Source organism: Nanorana parkeri, unplaced genomic scaffold, assembly GCF_000935625.1.
Source record: "Nanorana parkeri isolate BGI_ZX_2015 unplaced genomic scaffold, ASM93562v1 scaffold504, whole genome shotgun sequence".
Classification (NCBI taxonomy): Eukaryota; Metazoa; Chordata; class Amphibia; order Anura; family Dicroglossidae; genus Nanorana; species Nanorana parkeri.
The window spans coordinates 512481-527089 of record NW_017306772.1 but is presented as its reverse complement, the minus strand read 5'-3'; the positions used below and the strand labels follow the sequence as shown (position 1 = coordinate 527089).

The following is a 14609-nucleotide window of genomic DNA, read 5'->3' as shown; positions in this document are numbered from 1 at the left end:
AAAAAAACATATTGAGAGGAAAAAAAAAACGAGGGGGGGGGGAAGGGGTGAGGGGGATCTGTAGCATGGAAGGGAAGGGGAAGCAGAAGTAGTCAGATTAGAGCTAGGAACGTGTTGAAGTCAGACACGCACCTCATCAGGGCCCATGTAAGTGTTGGTGGAGTTCTAAATCCGACATTGGTGGCCAGTAAGGGTGGCTTCGCGTTCCTGAGACCTGGTATGGTGTGGAATCCGCGAATATGGCGCAGTGGTTCATTCTACCATTATTGTACCATACTCCGGTGAATAGAGATATTCTAAACAGTAAAACCAAGTTTTACGGAACGCGCTGTCTCTGTGGTGTAGGGTAGCAGTCATTTCCTCCATTACACGAATCTCATCCACCCTGCGGAGCCACATCCTCACTGTGGGTGGGTCAACACTCTTCCAATACAGCGGAACACAGGTTCTGGCAGCGTTGATCAGGTGTATCAGCAAAGATTTGCGGTATCGGGCCCTGGGCAGTGGAGACAAATGGAGCAACACAGCAGCCGGATCTCCCACTAGCGACATTCCTGTGAGTTGTTTGATAATCCGCAGGACTGCATCCCAATACTCCCCGAGGCATCGACATGACCAGAAGATGTGGAGAATGGAGCCCTCCTCTTCTCCACATCGCCAGCACGTCGGAGGGGTCTGAGGGAACATTTTGTGAAGCTTGGTGGGGACATAATACCATCTGGTGAGTATTTTATAGCCTGATTCTTGTATTGAACTTGCTATCGAGGCATTGTGAGCATGTGATCTTTTTGGTCTTGAGTGTAAGCAATGGCCAGATCCCTCTCCCACCGCGCTATGAAGCTAGGTTCAGGCAGGTCAGTCAGCATTGTCGTGAGGGTGTAGGCCTTGGACAGGCCATGGTCCACGTAACCGCCTGCCAAACATATTTCCTCAAAAGGTGTCAAGTCTGTACGTGGGGGTGGAGAAGTGCTAGATTTAGATAGGTAGCTACGCAGCTGGAGGGCCTGCCAACGCAGCAGTGGGGGTACGACCAGGCCCCTAAGCGAATCCAGGCTGAGGAAATCCCTAATAGGTCTGAAATGTCCAATCCGGAAACGATTTGATTCCACCGGGCGTATGAAAGAGCTGTCCGCTAGGCTGGGGGCAAAGGCAGGGTCACCCACAACCGGGGACATTATAGAGGGAGAAGCGCTGTCCGGGAGTATTGCGGGTGTCATCCTAAGCACACGTATTGTGACACCCGTAATCGGGTGCTGGAGTATGTCCCTGGGTAGGGGTGATGTAGTCCACAGCAATCCCGCCATTGGCAAGGGAGAAACAACCTGTCTGAATTGCAACCAACGTTTGTCTGAAGACACATTACACCATTCGAATGCCCGAGCCATATGCACAGCCAAATGATATCGAATGGGGTCTGGAAAACCGATCCCCACTCTAGATTTGGGCAGCGCCATCAAGGATTTGTTCAGCCTGTGAGTACCGTTTGCCCACAAAAAGGAGGCAAACTCTCTCCACACTAATTTCAGAAATGTCATTGGGATGTGCACTGGCAAGGGTTTGGAACAGGTAGAGTAGACATGGGAGAATATTCATTTTCAATACGCTGTTTCTCCCAAACCATGAAATGGTATGGCCCGACCACTTGGCTAGGCCGCGTCGGATTTCGGAGAGCAGTGGCGGAAAGTTCATCTCAAAAACTTTGGTAACGGACGAGGGCAGCTTTGTCCCTAGGTAAGTGATATGTGAAGTGGACCAGCGAAAAGGATAGGCCGTCTGCAGACCTGTGAGAGTGGATGAGGGCACCGTCAGATTGAGTGCCTTGGATTTCTGGAAGATGATTTTAAAGTTTGAGGACTCTCCATAGGTCTCTAATTCCACCATCAGGTTTGGAAGGAAGAGCGTAGGCTTAGTCAGTATGAACAGAAGGTCATCAGCGTAGCCTGCTATTTTGTGTGTCTTTGGACCAGGAAGCAGTCCAAAGATATCTGGGTTGTCTCTGATTCTGCAAAGTAAGGGTTCCAGTGATAGAATAAAAAGTAAAAAGGGGAGAGTAACCCTGACGGTGTTGCCCTTAGCGTCTCTATGCGGCAAAAAGCCTACTTGGTCTTGTAAAGGTTCGAGAAAAAGTCTCTGAATCAATCGGCTATGGCCTCTGAGTTGAAAGAGGATTGCCGTCTCGCCCTGTAATAGTGGGGACAAATGTTTGGGCTCGGGCATTCCTGAGTGCTAAGGCCAGGGACCTGCTAGGCTTGTTGCCATATTCAAAGTACGAGCGTTTAACCCTTTCGCTTTGATCCTACCTAGCAGGATATCATTAAGTTTTTGACGTAATGTCCACAACTCGGCCTTCACAGCCCTTGCGAGGGTTTGTTTATGGCGGGACTCTAGGTGGCTAATTTGATCCAACAAAGAGGAGATAGTTTCAGCGCGTTTTCGCTTTGCTTGGGAGGCATGAGCTATGAAGATGCCCCGTATACAGCACTTGGAAGCTTCCCAAATTGAGAGGTGGGATGACTCCGGGGTCTGGTTGTGCTGGAAAAAGTGAGTAAGGTCTTGCCTAATACGGTCCGTCAGTAGGGCATCATCAAGAAGGAGGTGGTTAAGCTACCAATGCCACGGGCTGGGCCCCTCCGAATGGAGCAATATGTCCATCAGGATCGGGGCATGGCCAGAAATCGTAATGACGTCTATAGAGGTGTGGCGCACCCTGTGTAGGTCTTGCTGCCTGACCAGGAAATAATCTATCCTCGAGTAAACTCTGTATGCGGTGAAGTAAAATTAATAGTCACGCTCTCGAGCGTATAAGACGTCACACGTCTACCAGGTGTTCTGTGTGCAGGGTCTTACGGAGAAAGGTGTAAGAGAGATGGGAGGCATTTCTGGAGACATCTAGTTGCGGGTCAAGGGCAACGTTAAAGTCGCACCCCATAATAAGGATCCCCTCTGTGAAATCTGATAGAGCTAGGAGGCATTCTTCCAGAAAGGAGATCTGGCCAGTATTGGGGGCATAGATGTTGACCAAGGTCACTAGTGAGCCGTATAGGCGTCCCTTAACAAATATGTATCTGCCCTCAGCATCCCCTGATACCTGATATCTAGGGCTGGTAATGATTAAAATTTTCCGGTTCGATTAATCGATTTTTTTTAATCGATTAATTTCGATTAATTATAACGCACATACAGAGGGGGGTCTCACCAGAGCTTTGAGGGGGCCTCACCAGGGTAGCAGGGCTCTGTGGGGTCTAATCTGCTGGGTCCTCGCAGCTGAGGTAACGAAGGGAAGGGGGAGGAGTCCGGTGACGTCACGTACATCGACATCAACGGACTCCTCCCTCCTTCCCTTCGTTACCAATCACGGACAACTACATCACCCGACTCCTCCCCCCTTCCCTTCGTTAGCCGACAGAGCCACTCGGGGAGGGGGGGAGGAGTCCGGTGACGTCGATGTCCGTGACGTCACCGGATCTCCGACGGAAGCCGGCGGAGAGGTGAGTACTTTGATCGATCAAAATAATTTTGATCGATCAAAGAAATTAACGATTTTTTCGCAGCTGGGGACGTGCTATGGTACACGAACGGGAAGCGTTGATCAGAGAGTCGTGGGATGCAGCCCAACTGAAAATGAGTCTCTTGAAGTTAAGCTACCTGCACCCTGTCTCTCCATAAGTCCCCCCGGACCCTTGACCGCTTTTCCGGAACATTAAGACCCTTTACGTTCCAGGAGAGGAATTTCGTGGGTAGTGCTGCCACTTCGCTATCCACCCGACGGGCCATATCTGCTGTCAGAGAGGAAAAAGGGCAAGGTGGGAGGAAGAAGAGTGAAAAGGGGGTGAGGGGAAGGGTCAAGGAAAGGTAAGTAGGACACAATCGACAAGGAATGGGTAGTACCTGATATAGCGGGACTGGCTGAGGGGTCAGCCCACTATAGGAGACAAAAAGACAAAAACAACAAGACACATATGTAGCAAGACAATAGAATACTTAAATCTTCAGTACTAAAACTATGTCACTAAGCTAAAACAGCCCCCAACGCTTTCAGCGCAGAGGAAATCTATGTGGAGGAATGAGAAGCAAGGGAACATGATGAGAAGCTCCCCCGGGTACCCACGTAAGTAGGGTATCCCCATATAGAAATTAAAAACAAAATAGAACTCAACAACAATAGAACAACCCATTGGAAGCTATTAGCGGGGACGGAGCGTTAGCCCCCTATTATAGGGGATCTCGCAGGTATGTTAGTATAACAATGGTAAAAGACAAACTGTCCTGCAGGGCAACGTTGCATCCCTCAAAGTAGATTATAACGTAACGATTGTATACCTTTACGCTTAGCTAAGTTCTCAGCTCCCCGTGAGGACCAATACAGAGTAGAGAGTCAGAGGCAGAGATATCAATGCCAAAGGGGTAGTAGCTCCCAGGAATACGACCCTTGGTGGGAGAGAGGAACTAAAATCTCCGTCCCTGAGCCCCCCGCATCAGCAGCATTCCAACGCCCCCCGCCCCCATCCACACCTCTCCACCACCGTCTCAGGACCGCCACCGCCGCGCAACAGGGCGCTAGGTGTGGGTGTACATCTATCGGCCATCCGCTGGGCACCGCCCCGCGGTGTGTGGGAGCCGATAAAGTGGACTAACCTGCGAGGGTGGTGTGAGGACTCCCCATTGTTGTATCACTGTGACACAAACAGGTCATGTGCGAGGGAAGCCACGGGACTGGCTATCCAGTGTGATCAACCTAAGATAATAGAAATAGAAAGGGATTACGGCAAAGAAAGCATAGTAAAAACCAGTGAGTGTATAGATGCATTGTTGGAGCCAGTCCCGGAAGTCAGCGATCTTCTCGGTCCGAAACAGTGACCACAAAAGCTGTCATCTGGGTCTTTCACATGTGGGGGGGGGACAGGGGGACGGCAGGAAAGTCTTGGCAAAGTCCTGAGGTGGACTCCAGGGAGGGAAGCACTAAAGTCTAAGGCTCGCGTCAGTGAATAGCGAATGCACCCTCAGGCCTCATGGGAAGCCGGGTCCGAAACCTGCTCGGCTCTGCTTTGGTATCGCGAGCGCCCTCTGCGTGGCCCCTGGGGTCTAGGAACCGTGGGAAGGCTAGGCCTCGAGGCGGTGGGGGCCAGGAGCCAGTTGGAGACGGCAAGGCGAACAGCTCAGGGAGTTGTTCGGGTGTCATCAGTAGAAAGGTGGCTCCGTTCTTCTGAACCTGCAAGTGGAAAGGGTGGCCCCATTTGTAAGACGCACCAGCTGACGAGATCTGTGCAAGTAGTGGGCGAATCAAACGTCTGAGGAAGAGCGTATGTCCGGAGAGATCAGGCAGCACAGTGATCTCTGCTCCTTAAAAATCCACAGATTTCTTGAGCCAGGCTTGCCTCATTATGGCCTCTTTCTGCACGAAAAAATTAATAGGAGGTCGTGGGGTCTCTATCCAGCAGTTGGTTTAGGATGGCTTGGGTCGTGGATCGAAGGTCGACCCCAGTAGTGGATTCTGGGACCCCTCGCAGGCGTACATTGTTGCGGCGGTTTCTATTTTCGCCGTCGTCCATTTTTAAATACAATAAGGCATGGGCCCTATGCTGGGCCACGGCTGCGGACTCCAGGGCAGCCACTCGGGATATCAGGTCAGCGTGGGACGTTTCAACTACAGTCACTTTCCGTTCAAGAACTGTGACCGTTTGGGCTACCCCCTCTCTGCGCAGGGTCCCCTCCACTTGTTGAGCGAGGCGACTAACGTCCTCTTTCGTGGCCAGAGAGTGGAGGAGTGCTCTGATTTCCACCCCCAGGACAGAGGCCAATACTGGTGACAGCGGATGGACCGGGGGCAGGCTAGGCGACCGAATGGGCGAGCAGTCACGGTTGATGGCCCAGAGGGAGAGGGGGCTGCATCCAGTAACAACTGACCTGGAGAGGAGGGGGCCGCCACGCTGGAGTCAAGATGGCCGCTCGGCATCATGGTGTCAGGCGCGTCTGCCGGGAGTCTGGGGCTGGGGATAGTCCACCGGGAGGTTTGCTTGCGGGTTCGGGTTGATTTCCGACTACCAATCATGGGGAGAAAATCGAGTTTGCTGCCTGCAGTCCACTGAAACAGGTAGGTGGGGAGCGGAGCTCAGCACTCACACGGCTCTACGGCTCCATTGCTTGGCCACGCCCCCTACATACTGGACATTTACATCAGTCCCTACCCTCAAGGAGCTTACAATCCAAGGTCCCTATCTCACCTGCACACAGGGCCAATTTAGAGAGGAGCCAATGGATGGAGTCAACAGGAGTAACTGGAGGAAACCCACACAGCACTAGAGAACATGCAAACTCCTTGCAGATAGTGTCCTGACTGGGATCCGAACTGGGGACCCCCAGTGCTAACCACTAAGACACTGTACTGCTCTTTTTCTATCTCCCTGATATTCTATAGTTCTACCGAATAAAGTGGTCAGTGTAAATTAGTAAACTTCAGGAGGCATACTTCAATTGACAGAATGATAGCTTATATAGGTTAATGGCAAGGGCAGGTTTACACCATTTTCCGGACCAGATCTGGAGCGCAGTGCATTGCATTTTTACCGCGATTGGGCATATTTTTTCTTTAGCTTAAAATGCTCTTACAGGTGCGTTCCAGTGTGTTTGTATACATTTGTGATGCGTTTCCATGCATTCCAGACCAGACAAAAAAAGACAAGCAATATTTTTCTGGTCTGGAGCAGACTGCACTGGTGTGAACAGAGGCCAGAAATAGCATAGGGATACATTAGGATGCATTTTGGGACCGAAAACAATCTGGTCAAGAGATGATCCGGACATGGTGTGAATGGGCACTGATCATAGGACATGCTACAGGTGTATACCATTTATATACAAGCAGCAGATGTGTGTTACCTTGCACCTGGGCTGTTGGTTCCAGACTGATTTTGCAGGAGTAATTTCTTCTTCTCTTTGTCTAGTTCTGCTAAAATAGCAACCCTGTTTTTGTTCGGAAAACCTGCAAAACAAACATAAAGTCATGCAGCGGACAAGCACTTAAAATTCCTGAGAAATAAATTATCTTAGTTTGTTAAATGAAAAAAGAAGAACCAATGTAATTTGTATTCAAGACAAGATAAAGAACCAGTTTAACATTTACGGTTATCGGGTTTAGAAGAGAATGTTACTTTAGTAAAGAGATTCAAAGGGCTAAAGAAATAAAAATAATTGACAAACCTGACTGCAGTCATCCAAAAACTAAATCTATGGCAAAGCAATGACATTTATTCTGATCAAATAAATACCTTTGGTAATTGTGTATCAGTAGAATGCCAGATACTGCAGTCATCATCACAACTGACCTACATGAGCAGTGCAGCGAAGCTGGGAAGAAAATATGTAATCAAGGCAGGTTGCAAAGAGCGCTCGTTGAAAAACTAGAGAGGCTAAGCGTTTACATGTTAAAACTCCGGGCTTGTTGTTGTTATAGTTTAGCTAGAGTAGGGAATGGTTAGAACCTCTGTCAGTTTTTTCTTTATTTTTGCTGTCTGCATCTCTGCTGCAGAGATTCGCCCTCTCAATTTGTCCTGGTGACCATGGTGTCTGAGACAGAGAAGCTGATTTACTACAGAAGTTGAGAATCTTCCATGAAAAACGTGTGAATTCTCCAACCCCTTGCTCACACCAAATCACAGCATAAATTGGCGATATACGTTATGTTGGCAGCTCAACAGACTACTGCCTATGCATGGAAGAAGCAATTCGCATCTTTTAGCTCTCATTCACACTGGAATCGTCCCGCAAGTATCGGGCAGCTCCCGGGAAGGACAGGTGCTGCGTGTGATTAGTACGCAGCCCCCATCCTTCTCTATGGGACTACGCGGCCGTACACCCCCCTACGCTCACCTCAAGTGCAGGTCCGTAGGGAGGGCGTATTTCCTGGCTCGGACACAGACAGGATCCATCCTGTCAGTGTACGAGTACGCTCACCCGTACGGATGTGCAGGTCGGGTGAGCGTAGGGCGGCGTATGGCCACGTAGTCCCATAGAGAAGGACAGGGGCTGCGTACTAATCACACACAGCACCTGTCCTTCCCGGGAGCTGCTGGATATGGCCCTGCACGCAGCATGGGGCTGTACGTGCGGGCTGATTCCAGTGTTAATGAGACCATAGGGAAGTTAAGCAAAGGATGGATCTTTTCTTTCTCAACCAAAAATTGACCAGTATACTTTTGGATTCCAACAAGAGGTTTGAGAGAATTTGGCAGCCTTGGATTAATTATGCTCACCCGTCGCTCTATTCGGAGAGTGTGACCTTTTTGTAGAGAGCCAAACCCCTCTAAGTTGAGAAATAAGATCTGCTGAGATGTCTCATCTTTTTTTTTATTTCCAATTTTGTTTATTTTTACTTGTTTGTCCTTTGTCTTTTTTGAGATGCTATGAATATGTCGATTGTGTTTCTTGTATTGCAAATGTGTTACAATTCTTTGGAACTGGAAAAACGTGTGAATATTCACTTCATTTATCCAAACATGTGAAAAGTATTTGCTCATGATTGAATATGGACATTGAACAGGGATATGATTTTCACATGACTATATAACTGAAGTGAATTTTCACACAATTTTTTCAGTGTGTAGAGTCATTTTCTAAAATGTTTCCTCACCTTTTCCCCCACCCCCATTGTGCTAATTTACACCACACACCCATCTACACCAGACTGATTTGTCTCCTGATACAATAGAAGTCTATAAACCCAGGTATACAAGCTTATATTTGCCTTATTCAACCTGTGGGCTGAATGAACAAACTATAACAGATTCTTCCATCAACGCTTACGAGCATTGATGGATGAATCCCGCTGTTTGCACTGTATTCTGACAGTAGCTGCTGTCAGAATACCCAAACAGAGCTAGCAATTCATGCAGCTAGCAGCCAAACATTTTCCAACAAGCTCCTTTGATCAGCTGAGGAATGCCGGGCAAAAGGGTGCTGACAGCAGCACCCACTGTGTGAATTTCATCTGGTTCATCAAGAACCCACTGAAATTCATACCGTATATACCTGGCTTAGGCTTCTATAGCGCATGCGTAGAAAGCGAGACCCAGACCCAGCATTTAGTGACAGTGCTGCTGATCTCCACTAACCTCCAGCAATCCCCATACATACTAGCAATTTGCTCCCAGCACAGGAAGTCTCCCACTGCTAACAATTTATTTGCTGCTTTCTGCAGTAGATAATGTGACATGTACGTGTCACAAATAAGTTATTAGAGACAGGAGACTTCCTGTGCCTTGAGCCGATTGCCTGTATCTGGGGGGAAAAAACAGAAAAGATCTTTATCATGGTATGTTAGCTCTGTTAATTGAGCCTATAGGCACTTTGTCCAAGTGAATGTTGTATGTGACTAATTAGAAACAGAAACTCTGTTTATGTTGACCATATATTATTGACTACACAAGGGCATGTGGTAGCTAATGGATAATGGAAGTTTTCTTTTATATGAAATGAGTTTACTTAGGGGCACTTAGTTCACCCACTGCTCCAAGGTAGATATTGTCTGAAATGCAACTGTTCAATGTAGCTAATGTTTGGTCAATATTAATGCATGTGTTGTGTCTTGAGTCAAATGTGAATGTAAGTCAGGCAGATACAATTTAAAGATCCTCTCCACTGCATTGTGAGCACATACTTCTTTGATGTATAAGATGCAACCCTGCCAGCAACTTATCAATCATGCTTGAAAGTCATCTACACGAGACATAGCAACTCTATGATCATTCAGGAGACTCCCTGGTTTATATGGCTAAGGGCCCATGTAGAAGGTATTTGTTTTACACTTTTATTGTAAGTCCACAGCCTTTTATTCACTTTAATAGTATACTAAGGTTGACTATTTTGAGGTTGCATTTAACCTGCTTTGAGTTTCCTTAGGATTAGCAGGTCCTATTCAGATCTGTTCACACTGCAGGTCAAATGCATCCTTTGGTCATTTGGGCCCCTCACAAAACAATGCCGCCAACAAATATCAAAAGTGTGTATTTCAGTGCACTTGGGCATCGGTGCAACCATACTTGGTTCTTCTATCTTTTTTTCTTGGGCTTTCTATATTCTGCAAGGTTTAAATTAGGTGGAAGGACGTCTAACCTTCTTCTTCCAGACATATTCAATTTTTCTTTATCTTCCATCGTGTATTAAGATTCTACAGCAGGGGTAGGCAACTTCAGCCTCCAGCTCAAACTACAAATTCCATGAGGCATTGCATGACGTTAACAAGTGCAGTCATGACTTCCAGAGGCAGAGGTTTGATGGGATTGTGTGCCGAGGTTGCCTACCACTAGTCTAAAGAACAGGGATATTGTGCGCTGTGGAGTCTTATCCTGAAATAAAATGTCCTAAACGGTATAGAAAGGTTTTAGCATATTCCCCTATGACTGAATTAAGTGAGCAAAGGCATATCACTGCCTATATCAGGGGTCAGCAACCTTAAACACTCAAAGAGCCATTTGGACCCGTTTCCCACAGAAAAGAAAACACCGGGAGCCACAAAACCCTTTTGACATCTAAAATGAAGATAACACTACATATATCGTTTTTTACCTTTATGCTATGTATAGCATGTATATGTGGGCTTAGTAACGCACTGGACTCTGGGCTTAGTAACGCACTCCACCCAAACCCCCCTCCCCCCCCACTCATTCGAGCTCACCTGCCAAGCCTCACAGCCAGCATCCCAGCCAGATGGTGTGCACTGCAGGGGGTGGGGCATGTGACACACACTTCACCTCTCCCAGCGCCTGTTACTAGGGATGCGGCCGGGAGAGGAGGTGAGTAACAAGACCCGGCCCTTACTGAGAAGCCCGTCAGCAGTGCAGGGCCCTGGGACCCTGCACTGCCGCATATTCCACCAGGGGGGGTGCCCAGGACCGGACCTCACTGGGCCCCCCCACAGCCTGAGGCCCCAGGGGTAGTTCCACCCCTGGACAGGAGCCGCAGCAGAGGGATGAAAGAGCCACATGCGGCTCCGGAGCCGCGGGTTGCTGACCCCTGGCCTATATGAAATGCAAAGCAATCATAAGAGAGTCTGAGCAGCCTGAATATTGAGAAAGGGGATTAGTCAAGTGCCTGCTTACATTTGTCAGGGTTTGGGTGGTAAATGGGTGACTTCAAGCATGGCTAGAACTGAAACCGCCCACAGGAAGCATTATCAATACTTCATTTATTGGCTCAGTTTCAATACTAGGATATGACCCATCAGTCAATATGGGGAATTATTACTGTGAAGTTAACTAAGCTATATAAAAGGTCATTTTTTTCAGTATACAGAATGATCCTAAAATAAAATCATTAGACACTGCACTTAACATGGAGGATACTTGTTTTTTACTTTGATAAAACCTATGTTACGAAACCAGTGAGCTAATGGATGTAAAGCGAGAAGCCGGAGCTCTCTTAACAGCAGTATATCTGCAGCTGAGTGCCCCACAAGTAGATTTAATAGAAACAGAAGAATGTTAATGATATTAACATATCACTTGTATCAAATTACTCATACTGTTGACATTTTACTTACAGAAAAGCACATAATATGCTGAGAAAAACCATCATGCAATAGTAATATCACAAGATGTACTCAAGCTATTTCAGAGAATGTTAAGAGAATGAAAGCACAAAAAGACCATACGTATTCAGTTATCAGGTCGAAGGGGCATTCATCTATGTTCTTCACTTGCTAAGCAAAGTGGCCAGGCAGCAAAACTTAGCAGTGGTAGATAGCTGAAAGTATCTATCTCCCCTGCCAGTTGCTGTGGTTCCTTTGCTGGCCCCTATGTTGCTACAGGAGACAGTAGTGATGTAGGGTTTGGTGGGTGAAACCACAGTCAGCGGCATGGGTACCAGAAGTGTCAAATATCTGTGGTGACAAAGATTTGGCACACTGCCAATCAGAAAGGTAAAAATTGATTTTCTTTTACAGGGCGAGTTTAATTTAATTTTAGCACATAAGCAGGGCTGTTTTAAAAAGACGAAGAGAGAGACGAAAAAGGGCCATTCTGGCAAAGCATGAGCACTCTTGACAGTACCAAAGCTTGCCCACCTCTTGTTCCTTTGTTCTATACCTATTGGCCAATTACAAAGCCAATTATATAATGATGGACCAACAGGAATTTGGGGGGAGAGGCTCAGTATCAAGTTCCAAAACTTGTCAGAATGATCTGGGATCTGGCAATGGCAGCAAAGTTTGGGAGCTGCAGGTATGTGCATACTAGGTGCCTACACATCATACCTGCACCGGTTCCCCACTTTACCCCTTTTCTTGGCATGGTGTCTTTAACAGGTAAAGGTATGTTCAATGCAAACCTTCCCTAGCCCACCTAACCCCTTTTTGTATACTAGAAACACCCACCCTAGCTGCTTACTTACCTATACATTAAATGAGGGCTTTCTGAGCATGCTTGGCCAACCATGAAAAAGACTGCAGCTGGAGGAAGAAATGTCATTGCTTGGAGCAGGTTGTGGTTGTCCTGAGGTAAGTACGCAGACTATTCAGGAAGGCTGGAAAGGGTAAGTCAGCATACTTCTATCAAATGTACCTAGGCTTCTCTTGCCTACAATGGAAGTGTGAGGGTTTTCCACACTGAGGTGGTGCAGTGGTCATCTGCTCAATATGGAACGTTTACCTAAAATATTACTGGCACAGAAAATGACCTTACCACAATGTCTGTTTCGTGAAGCTGGTAACTTTAAATATATACAGCGAGTGGAATTTATCAAAACTGGAGCAGACAAAGTCTGGAGTAGCTGTGCATGGCAACCAATCAGCATCCACCTTTCATTTTCAAACCTTAACTGAACAAACTGAAGAGAGAAGCTGAAGCTACAGATTCTTCTGCTCCAGTATTGATAAATCCCCCCCAGTATGTCCTAAAAGAAATAGATCAACCATTTCAAACATTAAAAAGTCCTGCCTAAGAGCAGACATCTTAAGATATTAGCCAGAACCCCACTGCTCGTTGGCCTCCCTGAAACCAGTTTCACTTTTTTAGTAGGGGCAAACCCCTTGTGCTTACAGCTAAAGTATATCTGAATCCATTTTCTCTCTTGCTTTTGTATAGAGTATGAGAGAATTAAATCTGTTAGCTTTTTTGGCATCTGTGTCTCATTAGGGAGACTTCCCTTCCCTTACTGTCCTGTAGACTCAACAGGAAGTGAGAGGATATCTTTCTATGGTGAGGGAAATTACCTCTTGGACAGTTGTCATGGGAACAAGTGTCCCCACTCAAGATTTGCCCTTTACTCTTGTTCTGTCACATGACCTGGTGACAATGCTGATCGGAATAATTAGAGAGGGTCCCTAATGGGGACACAGACAACGGAAAAAAAACATGGCAGAGCTTTTAACCCCTCACCACTCTATCCAAATCTAGAAGAAGTTTTGCCTTTAGTTATACTTTAAGCTTTGCCAGCTGCCTTCCAATAACAGTGTCATTAAAGTGTTATTAAACTCAAAGGTTGTTAATCTTGAAGAAATCACTTACAATCGATGCTGCTCTTTGATGTTTAAAAGTCTACCTTCCTGAAGAATCAGCTGGTCCCCTGAGCACGGGTCATGATATCCTGTTTTAGGGTGGTTCCTTTCCCTTGCAGAGTCCTCTGGATCCACCCTTGTGTGTGCTAGTAAGCTGTGTGTGTCTCCACAAGCACACAGGCACAGCAAGGCCTCCCCTGCTCCCCTTTTCAAGCTAGCAGATAAACAGTTGCTGGAGATAGCTTTGTCACTTGTGATCTTGTACTGGACAGGAAGTTCAGGGAAGCTGAGCTAAGAGAGTTGGCGACAGTTGTTCGTAAATATGATGCAAGTGTTTTGGGTAAAAATGTAAAGAAATATATTGCTGGGTGATGTATATTTGTTTGATCTGGATTCATAATTGAAAAAAAGCTTCAGAGTTTAAAGTAGTATTAAACTCTCAAACTTCTTTTTAATAATAAATCCAGATCACACAAATATACATCACCCAGCAATATATTTCTTTACACTTTTACCCAAAACACTTACAGTCATAAATGTCCTTAAAAGTGTACCTTTTTCTGCAATGGAAAACAAGACAATTGCAGTCTTTACATTAGACTTAAATGAAATGTATAGCGGGGTTGCACCTGTTAACAGACCCCAGAAGCTGAAGCTGAAAATTACACAGAGCTGAATGACTCATGCCTTATTGGATGGCTCAGTTAGAAGTTTTACTTGGAGAAAGACAGCTACAAAGTCGGCTGCGTCAGCAGTGCTATCTCTTTATCTAATCTTGTATAAAAAGTTGGAACGCACTGGATCGCATCCCGGCCCACTTTGTTTAGTGGCGGGAGGGGGAGTGGCGGTGCATTAAAGTCAATGGCACCACAGCCACGCCCTCTGTCCGTAGTGCAATCACCCGCACCGGAACGTGAAGATGTGGAGCGCTAAGTCTATGTGCATCAAAGACTAGTTTTCAAACACATCAACTTCCAAAACACCTACACAGGGGTGTGGAATTCCTATCGCCCGATGCCCGGGACATGCAGTTTTGGGCGCCGGGCGAGTAGTTTTTATGTACATTTAGCCCGGCTCCGGACAAGCAGAGCTGAATGTACATTGTGGAGCCGCCGCTCATTTA

At 46.8% G+C, this 14609-nt stretch overlaps 1 protein-coding gene across 2 annotated transcripts in view; it reads right to left on the bottom strand.

Moving 5' to 3' along the window:
• INIP (INTS3 and NABP interacting protein) overlaps window positions 1-14609 on the bottom strand; it is a 44846-nt gene that overhangs the window by 24363 nt on the left and 5874 nt on the right. For both annotated transcript variants that reach the window (XM_018561152.1, XM_018561151.1), the window contains exon 2: window positions 6877-6979. In XM_018561152.1, coding sequence (XP_018416654.1) covers window positions 6877-6979 — 103 coding nt within the window. The remainder of the gene's footprint in view (window positions 1-6876; window positions 6980-14609) is intronic.